The sequence below is a fragment of the Sarcophilus harrisii genome, chromosome 3 (assembly GCF_902635505.1).
Source record: "Sarcophilus harrisii chromosome 3, mSarHar1.11, whole genome shotgun sequence".
NCBI classification, from domain to species: Eukaryota; Metazoa; Chordata; class Mammalia; order Dasyuromorphia; family Dasyuridae; genus Sarcophilus; species Sarcophilus harrisii.
The window spans coordinates 547,973,174-547,994,427 of NC_045428.1; the positions used below are offsets into that span (position 1 = coordinate 547,973,174).

Sequence of the window (21,254 nt, forward strand, 5' to 3'; positions counted from 1 at the left end):
GGACAACAGGATGTATGACCAATTTCAGGAAAGGGAAGTTTTATTTTTGAGGAAGTTGGCTTGCTGATGAGGAGGGGGTGACTGTAATTTTCTTGGGGAGAAGCACAATAAAAATTTTAAAACAGTGCCTTAGACAACGCTTTAAGGGCTGCAAAACACTTTATAAGCATCACATTTTACTCAGACAAAAAACCCCAAAGGTAGGTGCAATTTTTATCCTCATTTTACCAATGAGCAAAGTGAGACAGGCTGAGATTAAGTGACATTCCCAAGGTCACAGACAGGGTCAGTGTCAAAGGCCTGATGTGAATGCAGGTCTTCCTGAACTTTGACCCTGGGTCTCTATCTACTGTTCCCATTAGCTGTTTCACACACAACTGTATCATAATAAAACAGAAAAAAAAAGTCTTTGTCAGCCTGTCAGTCCTACACACAGACAAACCAATATCTATTCAATCTGGAGATAGAGATAGAGAGAGAGAGAGAGAGAAAGAGAGAGAGAGAGAGAGAGAGAGAGAGAGAGAGAGAGAGAGAGAGAAGAAGAAGAAGGGAGGAGGAGGAGGAGGAGGAGGAGGAGGAGGAGGAGGAGGAGGAGGAGGAGGAGGAGGAGGAGGAGGAGGAGGAGGAGGAGGAGGAGGAGGAGGAGAGGGGAGAGAGAATATGTCATTGGAAGAGACCATCTTCACTCAAAAAACACAAAGCACTGGAATTCCTGTAGTCATTACAACTTTTCTGGTTAACTGGCCTACTAAATTCTTTCTCCACAAAGACAATTAAATTTATTTCTTTTCTTGTTGTCAGGTACAAGACAACCTCACAGAATCTCTTATTTGGAAGGGATCACTTCCTTTCCCCAAGATGATCAAGAGGTCATCTTGAGTCTGCCTATCTAGGACAAGTTAACCCAATTAGAACCTGAAATATAAATTTTTAATTTTGTCAAATAGCCAGCAAGTTCAGCTTTAAGATTTCTAGTGACAGGGAACTCCATATTGCCCAAAGCAGCTCATCCACTTTTGATAATTCCAATTGCAGTCACTGCAAATTAGAACAATATAACTTTTCCTCAAAGTCTAAGGATTTAAGAAAAAAAAAAAAGCTATACGAATTCCACTTAGTTTATACAATAGGACCACATAGACTTGTTTGAAAAAGGAGATGCATGTTCATTTCTGGGTGTGTTTGTGAAGATTACAGACAACTTGTGATTTCCTTTTTGCTTATATTTTAATCTCTAATGTTAAGCACAAAGCTTGGCACAAGTAAGCACTTAAAGAAAACTTGTCAGCTTGTAACTGGGTAATTTGGGAACTGGGAAGAAATATAGACAAACTTTCTGATTAAGCCACATCTGGCAACTTCTAAATGTTTACAGAGCTAAGAAATATATTCAGTCTTTAGAATAGCCTTTAAAAATTACTATCTCCTGATCACTTGTTCTTTCTCACACAGAGTTTCCACATGTTCCTAACTCTCAATATTAAAACTCTGGAAATGGTTGCTGCCCAAACCTTTGTCATATTTTTTTTTCTTCTGAGACTTGTGAGGGCTAGAGAAGTCAGGAAAGATAACAGAGCCAAGAAACATCAGAAGGAATTTAGAAATAGGGAGAATGGGCTGAGGCAAGATTTTTCTGGGCCCTGGATACATTTCACAAAGTTGGAACCATTATATGAGAAGCCAAAGATCCTTAATCCCAACTAAATTGGGATTACAATTTCTAAGGTGATTTTTTTCCAAGGCAATTTAAGAATGTTCACAGCATATACATAGCTTGTTTACTTTGTTCTTTCTCCTTGGCTAAAAGCCAGACCCCTCTGAAGGATGCCTGCATGTACCCAGTACCATCTAAGGTTAGTTCAGAAATATAACAAGGGTATAGGTTAAGGATATCCCACAGCAAAAGCCTAAAACTATTTTATGCATTTTTATCATTGAAAAGATAAGTGCTTCCATGTAATGTTAATATATAATAATTTTTGTCACTACTCAATCAATCAGCAGTTATTAGGCACTTATTTTGTGTCAGGCACTGTACAAAGTGCTGAGAATAGAAAAAAAGGCAAAAGAAAGTCCCTATTCTAAAGGAGCTTACAATCAAATGGGGGAGAAAACAACTAAATAAATATGTACAAACAAGCTACATACAAGACAAATAGGAAATAATTAAAAGAAATAAGGCATTAGAATTAAGAGGAATTGGGGAAGGCTTCCTGTATAGGGTGGGATTTTAATTGGGCCTCAAAGAAAGTCAGAGAAATCAATAGACAGAGTTGAGGAGGACGAGTGTTCTAGGTACTGGTGAGCCAGAAAAAAACATCCAGAGTGATAGTTTTGCTCATTGAACAGCCCAGAGGCCCTTGTCACTGGACTGCAGAGTAAGTAACAAGGATTAAGGTGAAAGAAGACTGGAAAAGTAGAAGGGAGCTAGGCTATGAAGGGATTTGAATTTCAAATATAGCATTTTGAATTTGGTCCTGGAGGCAAACAGGGAGTCACTGGAATTGGCTAAAGAGATTGGCATGGTTGGACCTGTGTGGTAGGAAACAGTTTCTTATGACCTGCGCCAGGACTAAGCTTGCACATGCTAGGCATGCAAGCTATGCTTGAGGGCAACACCACATACAAAGAATAAACTGGTTCCAATCCTGCCAGGTAGTCTTAGCTTTTGCTAGACACTGTGAACTAATCTGTTTCAAATCCTCCCTACATGATCCATCCTAGACCTGCAGCCACCCTGATTTAGCCATCCGATCCTATGGATTTTGATGTTAAACCTGAAAAATGCCAGTCCTGCTGCTCTTTGGCTACCTTGGGGAAGTGAAATAGTTGATAAGATGGCATTTCCTTTCAAATGTGATTTCTCTAAGGCTTTTAAAGGTAAGAGTGAACTTTACTCAGTGCTCATATGATATATCAGAAAGGAAAAAAAATATATATACAAATACAAAAGAGTAAAAAGAAAGGAGAGAGCAAAAGAAAAAAAAAGAAAGAGGGAGGAAGGAAGGAAGGAAGGAAGGAAGGGAAAGAGGGAGGGACGGACGAGGGAGGGAGGGAGAAAGAAAGGGAAGGAGGGAGGGAAGGAAGGAAGGAAGAAAGAAAGGAAGACCTAGAATGCATACCTAAGACAGTAAACCAAGTGGAAACATGACAATTAAATATGATCATTAGGGCTCAGTCAACTTTGCTAGTCTTACTGAGAGATGTCTTTCATTAGGTAAAAGTACAGAAAGTCCTTAATATATGAGGTATTTCTAAGCAAGTTTCTAAATAGCCATTCTACCATATATAACAGTACACAGTGCACAAAGAAGTTGCTTAAGATTTTTTAATGTATTGAGGCATGTTTAATAAACCTTTCAAAGCCACCTTGGGAAAATGACATTTTGTAGGAAACATATAATGAGGAAGAGACATCGAGAGAGAAAGAAAACACCCAGCACAGAGTATAAATATTGAAAATAAATTAATTTGGATAGACATGGGATATCCAACTTCAATCCAGTTTTTGACAAACATTTATTAAGCACTTAACTCTGCAAAAATCCTTATGCCTGGAACTAGGCAAATAAGGTATAGTCACACAAAGAACGATACAATTTTATGAGTTGGACACCTGAGTTTACCTTTACGGAGTACATAATCTTGTTGTGGGGGGGAGTAGTATAATGAGTGAGGTGTGTGTGAAGGAATTACTCAATGGAAACTGCTCTTTCCAAATCTCCTAATTGCCAAATCTATTCTTTTCTTCTCAATCTGTCTGATAATATTTGATATTTTTGACTACCCTCTCTTGGATTTTTGAGATACTTCTCTCTCTTGGTTCCCTTCTTCCTTATCTGAATGCTGTATCTCAGTCTCTTTTATTGGCCTACCATCTATATAGCACATAACCTAGCTGCACATATTCCCCAAGATTCTGCCCTAGCACCTCTCTTTTTCTCTCTCTATACTCTCTTGATAATCTCATTGGCTTTCATGGATTTAATTATCATTTTTATACAAATGACTCTCAGATTAATACAGAGTGTGCCAAAAGTCCATTAAGCTATTAAAGCTTAAAACTGCACTAAGACTTTGGGGACAACAATTATCCAAGTTCCCAGGTGTGTAACCTCATAATTATCTTGTTCTCTTTCCATCCCACAGATCTGATCAGTTGCTAAGCTTTGCTGTTTTTGCCTTCACAACCTCTTCTCTCTATTCACAAAGCTACCATTCTAGTTCAGACCTTTATCATCTCTTACCTAAATTACTGTAATAGTCTCCTAATTGGTTTTCCTGAAAACTATTTCCCCACCACCCTTCTTTATATCTGTTAGTGCCCTCTCTGCTAAACTACTTTATACTTCACTACTTTGTATACATTTGTATTCATTAACTTTATAACTTTACTGAATGTATATTTTATATGTACTTGCTTGCCTCTTTCATTAAAATGTAAGCTTGTTGGGAATAGAGATTGTTCCATACACTAACTTGTATCCCCAGTGCTTAGTTCCAGTCCTGTGGTCCTGTGATCTTTGAGAAAAGTGTGGTCCTAGGTTAGAGAAACCCCAAAAATCTCAAACCCCTCCTGACCTTTGGGAGCAGTCCCACTCCCCTGTTTATAGGGATAAACTCCCAATTCAATTGGAGATCTTGGCCTGGGGCACAATCACAACCCTTTACTGAGTCCCTTAAATTGCTCCCTAGCTCCAGGCAACCAAAAGTCTGTAAACTCATCTCTGCAAAAAATCCTAACAGGATTTTGCCCCATGAGAAAGTTGTTTTCTCAGTGTAATAAACACATTTTTTTGCCACAAACCTCAACTCATTCATTCAGGACTGGAATTCTTTCACAAAGTCTGCACCAATGGCCAGGGGCCCCCAGTGCTGTAAATCCTTCAGGTGTTCACAACTGTGAGGCTCTTGGAGAACTAACCTGCCCCTTACAGTGCACTTAGGCAGGGTCCTTAACAATTCCCCGTTTGTAATGTTCTTTTTTTTTTCTAAAACATGATGGTTCTCTGGGAGCAGGTTTCTTGGGGAGATTTCTGGAGGCAGCCTTAGTTTCAGTTCACCTCAAATACAGCTAGGAGTTAAAATCCAATCCTTTATTGTCTCAAAATAGCCCGATTAGTTTTCTTAGAGGCCTGTCTCCTTCCTTGGTCCCAAGAGTTCTTGCAGCTTGTCTTTTTAGTGCTTCCAGCTTCTGCCTCTAGCTCAACTCCGAATCTTGGTTCTCCTCCCGACTGAATTCTGGCTCTCAATCTCTTTAACTGACTCTTCCACTGACTCCTGGCTCCCAATATCTCCAACTGACCCTCGCTGAGACTGAGAGCTTCTTATATATAATCTCTTAAAGGTGTGAACCCAAAGGTTGACTCCTCCTCTGAGACAGTGGGATTGTGGGAGGTCTAAACTTGAATATCTCCCAACTTGTGAACTCCAATGTGTGAGCCAATGTGTGAACTCTCAAAGGTGTAAACAGAAGCATTTTTTCTATCAATTCCATTGAGTTAACACCTTGTTTCAAGTTCTGGCTCATAACACCCATTTTTTGTTTTAAACGCGATTATTTTCCTCCTACGGCATGGTCAGTAACTTTCCGCATGCTAAGGAGTGCAAACAGCACTATAGCAGGTGCTGAATCTTGTGAAATGTCATGTAAGAAAACTTTCAATGGACTATAATCAGAACAGGCATTTAAGTCTCTCATCAGTCTCCTGGCTTGGCTCTTTGATGTACTGGCCCATTTAATTACCCGACTACTGGGTCTCTCCTCCCTTTCCTTCCCTGTGGGTTATTGAAGGAATGCTACTCACTAAAAGCTCTCGAATGCTGCTGGTTCTTCTTGCCCCATGTTGGGTGCCAACATGCAGCTAGCTCTATTTTTAAAAGGGTTTTTGGATCATAAGATTATAGATATAGAGCTGAAAGAGACGTCAAAAACCCTAGTCCTAGTCTCTCAATTTATAAATAACAAAACAGGTCCAAGGAAGTCACTTGTCCAAGGTCACACAGAAAGTGAGGTCCTTAGGTAAGAAGTCTATACAACTGTGATTTCATGTCATCAGAGCCTTTCAAAAATCACTCCTTCCCACTGACCCTAAAACAATAATCACAAAGTAGATATATGACCTGTCCATGGTCTCAAAGGAGAATCTCAAGTGAAGCTTTGTGGATTTCATGAAAATGAAGACCATTTTAAAAGAAAGCTTCATGTGAAATGACAAAAATAAAGGAAAACAACTTCTAGAATGTTATTTTTCTGAGGCTATCTTTAGTCCAAAGTGTATTCTGAATCTTCTATTACAAAGATATTCTGGCTCCCTACCAGTTGTCCACACATAAGCCGAGGTCTCCCTATTCTTAAAAAAATGGCTCTTATGTTAAGTCATCATCTTAAATTAAGGTCCTATAGCTCTCAATCTCTTTATGGTCAAACATCTAGAAAAAGTTATTTACTTTACTTACTTTTACTTCTTCCCCCTTCTTTTCATTTCTGTTCTCTTAGCAATTTGGAACTATGCCCAAATGATTATCAAACTGTGCATACTCTTTGATCCAGCAGTGTCTCTATTGGGAATGTATCCCAAAGAGATCATAAAAAAGGGGAAAGGACCCACATGTGCAAAAATGTTTGTAGCAGCCCTTTTTGTAGGCAAGGAACTGGAGATTAAGTGGATATCCATCAATTGGGGAATGACTGAACAAGTAATGATTTATGAATACAAGGGAATATTATTGTTCTATAAGAAATATCATCAGGCTGATTTGAAAAAGGCCTGGAAAGATTTACCTGAACTGATGCTAAATGAAATGAGTAGAACCAAGAGAACACTGTACACAGCACAACAAGATTTTGTGATGATCAACTGTGATGGACTTGGCTCTTTTCAACAATGAGGTGATTCAGCCCAGTTTCAATAGACTCGTGATGGAGAGAGCCATCTGCATCTAGAAAGAAGGTTACCGGGACTGAATATAGATCACCACATAGTATTTTCACTTTTTTTTTTTTTTGTCTCATTTTTTTTCCTTCTGGGTCTGATTTTTCTTGTGCAGCATGATAAATGTGGAAATACGGTTAGAAGAACTGCACATGTTTAGCCTATTTTGGATTACTTGCTGTCTAAGGAAGGGAGTGAGGGGAATGGAGGAAGAAAAATTTGGAACATAAGATTTTGCAAGAGTGAATACTGAAAACTATCCTTGCATGTATTTTGAAAATAAAAAGATATTTTCATTTCTTTTCTCTTGTAGTCTTGCTAACACTACCACCATTTTAAAAAATTGTGTTCTTCATAAGATAGTTTACCTCTCAGACCTGTGGAAGAGGAAGGAATTTATGACCAAAGAAGAAATTATTGATTTCATTATTGATCACAAAATAGAAAATTTTGATTATATCAAACTGAAAAGTTTTTGTACAAAGAAAACTAATGCAGACAAGATTAGAAGGGAAGCAATAAACTGGGAAAACATTTTTACAGTCAAAGGTTCTGATAAAAGCCTCATTTCCAAAATATATAGAGAATTGACTCTAATTTAAAAGAAATCAAGCCATTCTCCAATTGATAAATGGTCAAAGGATACAAACAGACAATTCTCAGACGAAGAAATTGAAACTATTTCTATCTAGCCATATGAAAAGATACTCCAAGTCATTATTAATCAGAGAAATGCAAATTAAGGCAACTCTGCGATAATACTACACACCTGCCAGATTGGCTAGAATGACAGGGAAAGATAATGTGGAATATTGGGGGGGATGTGGGAAAACTGGGACACTGATACATTGTTGGTGGAATTGTGAATACATCCAGCCATTCTGGAGAGCTATTTGGAACTATGCTCAAAAAGTTATCAAACTGTGCATACCCTTTGATCCAGCAGTGTTACTATTGGGCTTATATCCCAAAGAGATCTTAAAGAAGGGAAAGGGGCCTGTATGTGCAAGAATGTTTGTGGCAGCCTTCTTTGTAGTGGCCAGAAAATGGAAACTGAGTGGGATGCCCATCAATTGGAAAATGGCTGAATAAATTGTGGTATATGAATATTATGGAATATTATTATTCTGTAAGAAATGACCAGCAGGATGATTTCAGAAAGGCCTGGAGAGACTAACATGAGCTGATGCTGAGTGAAATGAGCAGGACCAGGAAAACATTATATACTTCAACAACAGTACTATATGATGATCAATTCTGATGGATGTGGCCTTCTTCAACAATGAGATGAATCAAATCAGTTCCAATAGAGCAGTAATAAATTGAACCAGCTATACTCAGCAAAAGAACTCTGGGAAATGAGTATGAGCCACTACATAGAATTCCCAATCTCCTCTATTTTTGTCCACTTGCATTTTTGATTTTCTTCATAGGTTAATTGTACACTATTTCAAAGTCCGATTCTTTTTGTACAGCAAAATAACTATATGTTCATGTATACATATATTGTATTTAACTTATACTTTAACATATTTAACATGTATTGGTCAATCTGCCATCTTGGGGAGGGAGTAGGGGTAAGGAGCGGAAAAATTGGAACAAAAGGTTTTGCAATTGTCAATGCTGAAACATTACCTATGCATATATCTTGTAACTAAAAAGCTATAATAAAAAAAATTGTGTTCTTTTAGGCTACTAAATTCCATTCTGCTTCTTGTTCTACCCATCTGATCCTTCTTTAGCTCCTCTTATGAGATCATCTATCATTGTATTTAACTAGTTGCATTCATTCTCTTTACATTCTTTATATAACTTCTTTATATAACTTCATATGTACTTGATGTGTCCTTGTTGTCTCCTCCATTAGAATGAAAGCTTCTTGCATTTTAATTCTAATTCTGTTTCACTTATTGTATTTGTATCTCCAGTGCTGTGACTGGCACACTGAAAAGAGCTTAATAAATGTTTATTAACTGATAATCCTCTTGAGGGCTCTACTATTAGCAAGCTTGGAGTTATCCTCAACTTTTCACTCTTCTTCACCTCCTTCCTCAATCTAACCAATTGCCAAATTTCATCAATTCTCCCTAACGTTTCTTGTATCCACCCCTTTTTCCTCTTATAATTTAGGCCCCTCAATAATTCTCATCTAGATTACTGTAAGTAACTGCCTTCAAATTGGTCTTCTTGCTTCTATTCCCTTCTTCCTTCAATCCATTCTCCATACAGTTGCCAAAATTGTCTTCCAAAGCAGAGGTCTCATCATGTCACTCCCCTGCTTAAAAATCTTCAGTGGTTCCCTATTTCATTAAGATAAAATAGATACTCCACAGCTTGGCATTTAAACCTTCTTTTCATAGTGCAGTTCAAGCTTGTTTTCCTGCTTTCATATTACTGCACTTCACACATTTCATGGTTCAACCAAACTAGCCTGCTTTATTTATACTGTCCAAAGTTGGCATTTAAAATTTTTTTAAAATGGTATCTGTCTTTGACTGACATCTTGTTTATCTTAGCTTTGCTGAAAACTGCACTGACTTCTCCAATCCAATAAATACTTATTTTTTTAATCAATAGTATTTTTATTTTTCCAAATACATGTAAAGTTAGTTTTCAACAGTATTTGTATTCTAAATTTTTCTTCCTTCTTTCTTTACTCCTTTTCCCCAAAATAGCAAGTACTCTGATATAGGTTAAACATGTGTAATTCTTTAAAACATATTTCCATATTTTTCATGTTGTACATAATCTTAAACATATTTCCATATTTTGTTATGTTGTGTGAGAAAAATTAGATCAAAAAGGGAAAAAAAACATGAGAAGGAAAACAAACAAAAAATGTGAAAAAACTGTGCTTCAATCCACATTCAGTGGAGGGCATTTACCATCCCAAGTTAGCAATTAATATTTATTAAGCACCATATTGCTTCATACAAGTCTAGATATCTGAAAAGGGTAATAATGCTTTTACCAAAGAAATTAAGAAGATAAAGTTGTTTGATTCTCTTAGCTGAATCTCTTCTTTCTCATCATCTGAAATCAGCTAGGTGAACAGCCACCCAAGCAAATACAGAGTAATGAGTAGGTAAAATACACTGGATTATGCATAGAAAAGATACTCAATAAATGTTTGTTGAATTAAACTGAATGTGAAACCAAATGGCAAGCAAGCAAACTCAAAGTACTGCTCATTCCCCAAAATTTCTTCTTAATATCAGTGTTTGGAGACCAATATACTGAATCTTTTTAAGGTAGCAGCTTATAGAGGGATATTAACTATATAACATGAAGTCAGTAGAGTTTTAAGGAGAGTGAGGCACATTAGGAGACTACCACATGCTCTTCTTTCGATCTCAAATAAAAACATGGCCAATAAGAATGATTACCTCAATGTGCATCTCTCCAAGCTGCTCCTCATATATAGGGTTGGTCTACTCATTTAGCTACAGTTCACCTACAAGAGTGAAGTGTAGGAGTAGAAAAACCCACTGTAGTCGTGCATTCTTTGAGGGAAGGTAACCCAGAATCACCACAAATGGAGAGAATGAGTATCTCAGCACAGCTCTCTTCACAACGGAAAACTAAATTCCAAGCTGATAAATTAGGCATTCATTCTCCTTGCTCTTCCCCTTACAATCTATCTCTACTAGAAATCTGGCTCCCCTCCCAGCCTAGGGTCAACTCCCCCCTCAAAAGAGGCTGTTTAGCAGCTGCTGAGTACATTCTTGCAGCAGCTTTCAGGCAACTGGAAGTGGCGGCTGCCAACTGGGCAGATTCTGGTCAACAGATGGCAATTTGCTCTCTCTCCATACATCACTGGCATCCTCTGTCTAGGCCATAGTAAGTTAAAATTTCTACATGTGCTTACGTCACATTGGCCAATTGACACACTATAAAACTGAGATCTATAGTTGAATATCATTCATAATTGAATTATCCTCATTCTTTTAAGTCTTTCTATATAATTCTTCTCCATTTTACCTGTCCAAGTTTAGTTTCTACAACAAACTACAAAACCAAAAAACTATTAGCTAGTTATGCTAATCTTCTCCTTTTATCCTCAAATATTTAATCTTACCTTCAAATTTTGCTCATGGTATTCTTACCATATGGAAGGACCTTCTTGAACACAAATGCACATAACTCTACACAAATTGCAACATTTCAGTCAAATGGAAAATTTATGTCATATATTACATTTCCTACCTAGATTAAATACAGGCTAAAATAAGCCACAAAAATAATTATAATATACAATATTTAAGTACATTTAAAGACATTAAAAAATAAAATACTCTATGAGGAAGAAGGCTATTACTGATGATGGCAGTAATGGGGAATGGAGCATCATATTGGATGGCAGAAGAGGCAGCATTTAAGTGGGGCTTTAACTGGCAGATAAAAATTCATTCATTCAGTAATTAGTGAAAACTGAAAGCCACAAGTGGATAATTACATAGGGATTTCAATTTTCAACTCTTGCTTGGACCACAAAAAAGTTTTGTTGTGGTTTTTAAAGTTTCTGATTGGGGACTGAAGCTCACAAAAGGCAAGAACTACACTGCATATTTCTATGTCTCACAGCACAGACCTTAATACTATAGTTATAGAAAGCACTAACAAATAGTTATTGAATTTAACTAAAATTCTAAAAATGCGGTCTTTTTAGTACCTGTAGGCCCCCCCAAAAGAGAAAGATCTAAATATTTCCTCTTATTTTGTGGATATTTGTGGATAAACAGGTTTAATCTGCCTGTCTTTTTAAAAAGTTTACCTTCTAAGTATTAAGATACTGGATCTTTTCTATTACAATTTTCATCTCCTCACTAAATTCTAGCATAATTAGCTTTAATAATTTATCTTTATCTTTTTATAAATCTAGCATGGGAGTTGAGGAACTAAACATACACTGTATATATCAACAATGGGACTACATTTTTTTTTTTTTTTGCGTAAAATCACAGAAACTCTGGAAGAATCCTTAGAAATTAGTCAATACATCCTAAATTATGAATCAACTCTACAGCAGTCCAAATAAGGTCTTTCTGTCTCTAAACATTTTCAGCTTGCTGCCTCATAGGAAGGCCTATTCCAATGTTAGAAAGTTCTTTTTATTATCAAGTTCTTCTTTATTTTGGAAAATTGCCTTCCTGAAACTTTTTTTAAATCATCCTATGTCTGCCCTTTGTAGCCACAGACAAACAAATTTCTCTTCCACCAAACAGCTTTTCAGGTGTTTAAAAGTTAGTTCATATCTCTCCCTTCTTTTTATAGTTTTCCTCATTTTATTTTGTTTAATATTTTTTCTTATCAACTATTTATTAGATGGAGTCAGAGGAAACGCTCAGAAGTTACAGTAATTTCACTAAGAAATAACCCCAGCTTAACTTGCAAATGTTAAAAATTCAAATGAACAACTAGGGGTGGGAAGAAGGCAATAGGATGATAGAAACAAGAACCCATGTGTGTGTGTTACAAGCATGCATGTGTGTGCACATACACACACTCATAAACATACACACACACACAACCACACAAGAATATCTTGTTTTATCTGGCTGAATTGAGTAACTACATTTTTTCCATATTTTGTCACTCTCTCTTAAGCCAGCACTAAGGGGGAGGGAGGACGGTTGGAACAAATGGCCTAGCTGCTACTCTGATGATTGAAAGTCTCAGTCTGTATGTAGAGAGGTCCACATTCAGATCTGTAAGGCTGAGCCTTGTGTTTCCGAGGTACCTTCTAGTAAAAACCTAATCATAGCTGTAGGGAAAAAAGGATCCACTCTGTGCTGCAGATACAGAAAAAGACAAAAGGGAAAAAAGGTATCTGAAGAGACTCCTCTAAAAACACTAAATACACAGTGTCTTTTTCTTCCTATGTACTCAGTTGCTCCCCACCTAGAGAATTATCCATGGTTGCTTCAGAAGTCCAGCACTTAGAATCACAAAGGCTTTCTTACACAGAAACAGTCAACATCCTAACAGACTCCAATGGACATCATAACCTATATCCCTGGTTTAACTTGAAAAGACTGATCCTGATGCAAAGAGACTCCCTAAAGCATCACTACTGCCAGCCAGCAGGTAGTCATTAGGGAACTTTGGTTGGTCAGAGATTTATTTAATGACCTGGGCTCTCAGGGGGTCAGAGGTTTTCTTATCCCCAAAGTGTATGAAGAAAGGATGTTTTACTGAACTAAGAGAGGTTGAAAGAATATTGATAGCCTGGGGACCAGTGGTGGCTCTAAACCCCAGCCTCCAAACACTTGGGCACTTGCAGAAATATGAGGTTTGGGCCTTCACGTAAGGTCCAGAAGTCAACTCTTCACAAACACTACAAGAACAATCACAACAGAAAAGCATAATCAATTCATGGTTTCAATGTCCAATCTAATGCAGATAGTTTTGTTCAAGTTTAAAGTAAAATATTTTCAAATGTGTAATTGTACCAAAATCCAAGAAAGGCAATACTCACTCTCCTATTATACCTCTAGCATTTTCATTTTCCCCTTCATTCTTCTCAGCAAAGTAAGAGAAAATGGCTTTTGGTTCACTTGAATTTGGATGTATTATCATTTTTAATCTAATTCCTAATTAGATTCCTAATCTCATTCCTAATGACTCGGGCTTTCCAAGGAGATCTAGAGGTCAGGAAGGAGGACAAAGTACGTCACCCTGATGTCTAGATTTATAAATTCAAAGAAGGTTAGATCTAGAAGGATCTTTCAATCATCTCCTTTCACAAACTAGAAATTTGTGGCTTATATAGAAGGCACTTGTCCAAAATCACAGCAAGTAAACTAGGGAATAGGCCACTAGTCAAGACAGAGTCTTAAATCTCCTCCACTTTAACCATTCCACTTGGTTGCATCACATAAACAAAGGAGGTTATATAATGATTATTATTTCCTTCAAAGAGGTACATTTATAAAACCACTGAGCCAAACTATTTTTAAATTGTGTCAACAGAGAAATAAGGAAACAAGGTACTAAGTTAGTTGTCCCTTAACAAGCCAGAATGTTTAAGTACAGGTTTTTAGTAGCCTTTCTGGCCTCAACTAATTTTTCTGTCAATCTGCCCTTTTGTGTGCTGGAGATGTTACCTTTTCTTCCAAGACAGAGAAAATGCATTGAAAATGAAAGAGGCCAACTAAACCCATAATTCAGTTCTCTAGACTCTCAATCTTAGTAATGGCAACACACCTTGGGCAGTTCTTACCTTTTGTGCCAGGGGGCTGTAGGTTGTCTCCCGTCAGAGAGCACCAGCCCACAGGAAAGATGTCCCTGGAGTCATAGCGACACCAGTAGTCAAAGGCACCTCGCCACCCATCAAATGTGACGAGGACCTCAGAGCCTCGGACTTCCCCAATGGTGGCTGGACAGATGAAATGTGGGTTCTTCCTATCCACAGCTTCAAGTTTCATTCCCAACTTAAAGAAGTTGTGAGAGGGAGATGGTGGTTCCTAAATGAAGAAGTTAAATACATAGACATAGAAAGGGAAATAACAGGCTTAGGGTAAGCCAAGCCACTTGTACCTACTTGTGCCCTGTGGTTCACAAGCAATCATTGTGTGAGATTTACAACATTCCTTAAATCTAAAATGGCAACATTAGCAGCCTGACTCATCCCATGTAAAGAGTAACTCAGGTTCCCCTGTTTGCCCATCAGTGAAGTAGCACAGAGATTCTTCACAAGGTCTATAATAACAATAACATCTTGCATGAGTATGTCTCTTAAGTTTCCAAACTGTTTTTGAAGCTAGTGTTCTATTTGGTTGCCCCAACATACTGTGAGGTAAATAGGGCACAGGATTATTATTTTCATTTTATAATTGAGTAAATTGAAACAGTGAAATAAAGTGATTTTCTCAAGGACAAAGCCCAAGTTGATGGCAGAGTGGCTGAATCGTCTTTCTTCACATACTACCATGATCACTCTTCTAAAGAAACAGCTTTAGTGATTCATTTCTGCTTTCCAAAAAAAGAATGAACTCCTTTGGCTGAAGCATTTGAAGAACAATATGGTTCTAACCTCCTTGTCCAGCTTTGTTTCACAGCACTGCCCTCCATGCACATTACATTTTAGCCAAATTGGACTATCCTGTACTTCCTGTTCTGGAATTGCCTTCTCTACTTTCTTAGCCTTTGTTTCTTTTCTCTCTTCCTTGCTCCCACCCCCCCATTCACTGGGTGGGGGTTCTTCAATCTCTACCTGGTTTTAAGGCCTAACTCAAAAACTACCTCTGTACTTTAATTCTCTCTCAGCTCCTTAAGATGCTTTGTGCTTGAACCTTTTCTCTGTACTCAACTCACTCTTTCTTGGGTACCATGGTGCTTTATGGAAGCTCTTATACATAATAAGTCAATATTTGTTGAATTAAATTAAGTCTGGAAATCCTAACTAGCCCAGTGGTCTCCCCATTAGAAGTCTAGTGTCACCACTTTGAAAAAAATTGTCACTAGCCCAAAAAGTATCATGAGGTAGTATGTACATTTGTATAGGATACATGTATCAGATCTTGACAATCTGAGGGCACTGCAAGCATCCACCCAAGGAAAGCCAAAGGCTGGGTTCTCTGAAGATCACCATACCTTATGGAAAATCCGGACAGGAGCCATCTCTGCTCCATTTAGCGTCTTCAAGAGAAACATAGGCCAAGAGGAGGCATTCAGTCGAAATCCTGAAGCAACAGAACAGAAATGGATAAGAAGCATGTCAAACAATGTGATGTTATCATATCTTTTTTTCTGTGAGACTCAAGAATCATGACAGGTATCATGATATTTCCAAGCCATTGTCCTATCATTCCTATTCATATCTTAGATTCTTTTTCTCATAAAATTCCAAAGAAAGGTTGTATAGGGATAGCAAGTAGTGTCAAACTGGACATTACTCTAAGAAAAATGACATTCCGATCATTTAGGCTGATGTGCAATGGTTGTGAAATTTCTTTTTGATTTATGTTAGTACAAATGACAAATGTCTAGCTCTATAAAGACCTTTCTGGTATTCAGTGTTTGTTCAGGGAACTCAGAATCAAATAAAAATAAAAAAGTTGAAGGAGGCCTTGGATCAACATATTCAATCTCCTTTCACCAGTGAGGAAAATGAGTACCAGAAATGTGATCTGCCTATGGTTCTAGGGTGGCAGAACTTGATTGAGGCTCTCCTCCCTTCTTTATTCCTAGTACTTCCCAAGAGCTCCCCAGATCTTTTTATCCTTATCAACTTTAGTAGATTAATTAAACCAAAGCTGCTGAGGACTATAGATAAGTGTACAAATAGAACTTCAGAAAGGGAATAACTTTAAGAACAGGCACTGTGAATTGAAATTATGTACACACACACAGATGCAAAGACAGACAGACAGACACACACCAAATACATGAAATTCAAAGGCGGGGTTTAAGGAGGGAAAGGTATAACTTTCTGCTTTCCTTAAGCCCCAAGTCATGCTTTTTGAGCTCTAAAGAGATTTCCTATTTTTTCTCTCCATGAGGGATTGAGAAATGGGCTCCTTCTCCTCTGTACAAGATTCATTCACCTGGGCTTTCTTTATCCTACATCTATTGCAGAATGGAAAAAAGCTCCCAACTTCTCCCTATCCCATCCCAAGCCTAAGTAAACCGTCCCATTTCTGGTTTTCTACTGCAAGTAATTATAGAGATGGGTATAAAAATAACAAACATGGGAAAGTTATAGTGATAAGAAAAAGTTAAAAGCCTCTGATGTTAGTCATTAACTTACATTCAAGTGCACATGGAATCAGGCCTGCTTTTTCATAATTCCTTTCCTACTCTTTCACTAATTTATCTTGGTTCACCTTAGAACTCAGTCCAGCCCAAACCCTCTAGCTCTTTTACTCTGGGACTGGTGCCCTTAGACTTCAACTATTGTCTTTGAACAAAGAGAATAAGAGTGCAGGTTTTTTCTGCATTTTTCTCTCCCATGGTGAGTGTACAGCTATTAAATAGTGATCACATGGGCCCACAAAGTCTCAAATATGCTTAGTTCTAGTTCAAGAAAGATACCAATATTTGGTCAGGCAACTGAGAATCAAAGAGCATTGAATTTCCTCAGTAGGAAGGGAAGAGAAAACTGTTACCTTGGGCATCCTGACAACAAGGAGAATTGGCTGATAAAACAGAAGTGGCAGAAGCCTTGGATGAAAGTGACTGTTATTTTTAAGAGTCCATGATAAGCCAGCAAGGAAACACTGGGCACTCCCAAATGTCATAATCTAGATTTTAGGAAGTCCAATTTCTAAAAATTCAGGAACAAAAGTAAGTAATCCCAAGCCATTTTCTTTTCAAGTCAGAGAAGGAATCCTAAAAGGAATATTTTTGGCTGTTACTGCCAGTTTTCCCTAAACTGGGAATAATAAGCCCAATCTTTAAAGCTTCCTTCTTTCAATTTTTGCCACCCTTTATAGCAATGTGTCTATAACAATGACCAAAGTGACAATTATCCCCTTCTATCGCTTATCCTATTGAGTTTGGGCCAAGGCTTTCTGTGCTTAGCCAATTTCTCAAAGTGATTTTTTTAAAAAAACAATGATAGTAGCAATGATATAGACACTTCTATCACTCTTCTTATTTATGATCATAAAGAATACTCTTGGAATTTAGGCCTCTCTTATATATGAAAATCTAATGTGAAGATATAGGCTTTGTGGCCTTATTGCTTCTGGGTAAAGAAGACAAGGGCACTCAAAGCCCTTCTGAAGTGACACTGTATCCCTGCCCTATTTCCACATTTCCAAAGGACATTACTGGAAGGAAGAATTGTTGGGATAGGAGTCAGGGATGATCAGATAGTAGCCTGTTTCAAAACAGAATTACAAGGTATTGTTAGTGTTTTTCTGCCACCAGGATCTTCATGAACATTATAATAACTTGGAGATAAGTTTAAATGGCTTCTCCTTAAGTTTTATCTATGAAGGGAAATTTCATATGGTACACATGGTTTGTTTGAATTAAGTATTAAAAAGTATGTGCATGTAGGATGAGGGGGAGAGGATTTTTATCTATGTCTATTTTCAAGAAGCAGATAGATGAATATTTAAGAACAGAAAGAGGTTGCAGTCAATACTAGCCACAAACAACATCCTAGCAAGTACCCCACAGAGAACTAGGAAAGAGAAAAAGCTAAGAAAAGGATAAGGATTCTTTATTCTTCAAAGCAAATGTTGAGGAGGAATGTTATCTGATTCTATAAAATCAAGAATGGTATATAAAATCAAGAATGAGAAGAATAAGGTTCAAATCCCAATATACTAAGGTAATGGAACCTCCTTTGAAACATAAACAAGGTAAACTCAGGACAAATAAAAATATATCTTATTTGACAGTGGATAATAACATCTATAGAACTTATTGCCCCCGAAGTTAGTAAGAATAGAGAATAAGTTCATTCAGAAAGAGTTAAACTATTTCATGAAGATCCATAAGATTAGGAAATATATCTAATTTTCAAGAATGACAACTAGACCCTTCCATGGAACATCTCTTGAGTCCACTGTTGGTTAGAGTGTTCTGGACTATAGAAACAAGATGCCTGACCTGGTATGACAATCCTTATAGTCCAGTAGTACAGCTGAGTTCAGACACTCAGGATCTATGTAAGAGGTTCTTAATTTCTAGTACATAAACTTGTTTTAAAAAATATTTTAATATATATCAATATAATTGCTTGCTTTTGTAACCCTATGTATTTATTTCATACAAAATACGAACAAAGATCTTCCTGATTCCAATTCTAGCACTCTATTCGCTGTACTAGCTACTCTGAAGGGGTCCATGACACCAAAAAGGTTAAAAACCTCTATCCTGGACCATGAAAGTTTTAACCTAACTTCAAAACTAATAGTAAGCAATATGAAGACAAAGTACCAGACTATATGGTGTGTTTGATCCAATTAGCAGTTTCCATCTCTACCTTGATCTTGTTTCTTAAAGAGCACAGGAGCCATATATTGGCATGAGAAGTTGAATCAAGTCAGAGCAATCATCTCTCTCTGCTCATTAGACAAGAACCTCTAGTGAAAAGAGGACCATTTTTTAAAAGGCTGATTAAATAATACTTGGCCTATATGTATAAGTCCTAGTCTTTCCTCCAAACTCAATGCCCTGTCAATGGCTTAGAGAAGAAAGGTGGGAGGGCTCCATCGGATTTCTTTCTACCCTTTAAGAACTAAATATATATATATATATATATATATATATATATATATATATATTCAAGAGAAGAGAGGATTGATGATGGACCAAGGTTCTACAGAAGTTTAGAAAGATTAGAATCAAGGAACAATTAGTAAAGAATTTAAGCTTAAAAATAAATGAGTTGGTTAATTAACATTTATTAAATGTCTATGATGTATCAGGCTCTATGCTGAGATCTGAGAATATAAAGAAAAGCAAAAGGTGATCCCTGTTTTTAAGGGACTCACAAACAATGCGCAAATAACTATGATTAAATAAGACATTTGTTTTTCAGTCATAAAAAAAAAAAAAAAAAGAACTTCCAGGTACTCTGTAATCTATTGCCATGAAATAGTACTGGTGAGCTAGTGTCCTCAGTAACCTCAGCCCTAGGATAGGGCTGTCATTTTACTATCCTTGGTGCCCTCAAGTGGTAGGTATTAGAATAGCATTTGCAGAAAGGAATTGCCATGTTTTTTCCATGGCCATTCCTATAGTAATTCTCAATCAAATGTCTTTGGAAAGGTGATTATACTATCACTGCTTCATTTTGTAACCCTCCTGGGGTGTGTGTGTGTGGGGGGTGGTGGAAATCATCATAATCTTGTTGTTCCTGTGTATAATGTTCTCTTAGTTCTGCTCAGTTCACTCAGCATCAGTTCATGTATGTCTTTTCAGGCTTTTCTGAAATTAGCCTGCTCATCACTTCTTACAGAACAATAATATTTCATTACATTGATATATCACAACTTATTCAGTCGTTCCTCAGTTGATGGGCATCCATCCCCAATTTCCAATTTCTTGCCACCACAAAAAGAGCTGCTACAAACATTTTTGCACAAGTGGATCCTTTTCTTTCTTTTATTATCTCTTAGGATTACAGACCCAGTAGTGTCCAAACGACCAAAGGAGGTATGGTTAGTATAAATTACACTGTGAGTTGGTTGCATTATTCAAATTCACAATATTTGATATTGCAATTATATGTAAAATATAGTAATTAGTTTCAGTCCAATAGAAGCATGCAATTTGAGTTCCAAATGGGATTACTTTCATAGGCTTTGTTGTTCACACTAATCAAGATGTAGATATAATGGAATATATTACTATATCATAAAAATGGTAACTATAAAGAAATCATAGAAGCATAAGCAGTCATATAAACAGATACAAGCTGTTATATAAGTATACAGGGAAAATAATATATATATATATGTATATATGTGAGTATAACTATATAATTAGAAAGAACAAAAAAGAATCTAAATGTATAAATACATATGACCAAGTACGAACCCTAAGAATTGAAAAAAAATTACCTCCCTCTTTTATTTGTTTAAGTGGGAAATTATGGGTATAGAGTATTGTACATACTGTAGGCCAGGTTGATATGCTGCTTGGTTTTGTTAAACTAATTAATTTTCTCTCTTTCAGAGACATCTAGATATAACTATGGTTAGAGAACTGGTCCTAGAATCAAAGAGACCAAGTTCAGATTTGATCTTAGATACTTAACTAGCTGTGTGATATTAGACAAGTAACTTAACTTTTGTCTGTTTCTTTAAAATGAGAATAATAATAGTCCCTACTTCCCAGAATTGATTTTTTCCCCTATATTTGGTAGGCAATCGCCTTCAAAAACCCAGTTATTTTAAGGATCAAATACGATAATATTTGCAAAGTGTTTTAGCTCAGTGACTGGCACAAGTAGATACTTATTTCCTTCCTTCCTTCCTTTCTTTTTTATTCTTTATTATAAGAGGTGTTCACAGGGCAGGAGAGGAGAGGATATTTCAGAAATTAAAAGCATATAAAAATAAGATCAATAAAATATTTTTCAAAAAATAAAGTGAGTTAAGATTAACTTGTTTATTAGATTTTGTGGAAGAATTTTGGATGCCCACAAAGCCAAGGCTGAGAACTAAAAGAAGGAGAAAATGCAGACTATCCAAAGCAGTTGGTCCTGCTCAAATATCACAGGTCTATCCAGTGTTCCCCCCTCTATTGGGGGAGGGACTGGGTCTCTCTATCTTTTCCATGTTGGAGGTACAACAGCTCCTCATAGACCTGATCCCACTACTGATCAGTCTGGGAGCTTTGAACTTAGTTCAACCC

At 36.9% G+C, this 21,254-nt stretch overlaps 1 protein-coding gene across 10 annotated transcripts in view; it reads right to left on the reverse strand.

Annotated features, from left to right (window-relative positions):
* Positions 1 to 21,254, reverse strand: part of SCMH1 (Scm polycomb group protein homolog 1) — a 144,655-nt gene that overhangs the window by 59,401 nt on the left and 64,000 nt on the right. For all 10 annotated transcript variants that reach the window (XM_031962318.1, XM_031962320.1, XM_031962317.1 and 7 more), the window contains 2 exons: positions 15,531 to 15,619; positions 14,158 to 14,401 (listed from right to left, as the gene is read on the reverse strand). In XM_031962318.1, the coding sequence (XP_031818178.1) occupies positions 14,158 to 14,401; positions 15,531 to 15,619 (333 nt within the window). The remainder of the gene's footprint in view (positions 1 to 14,157; positions 14,402 to 15,530; positions 15,620 to 21,254) is intronic.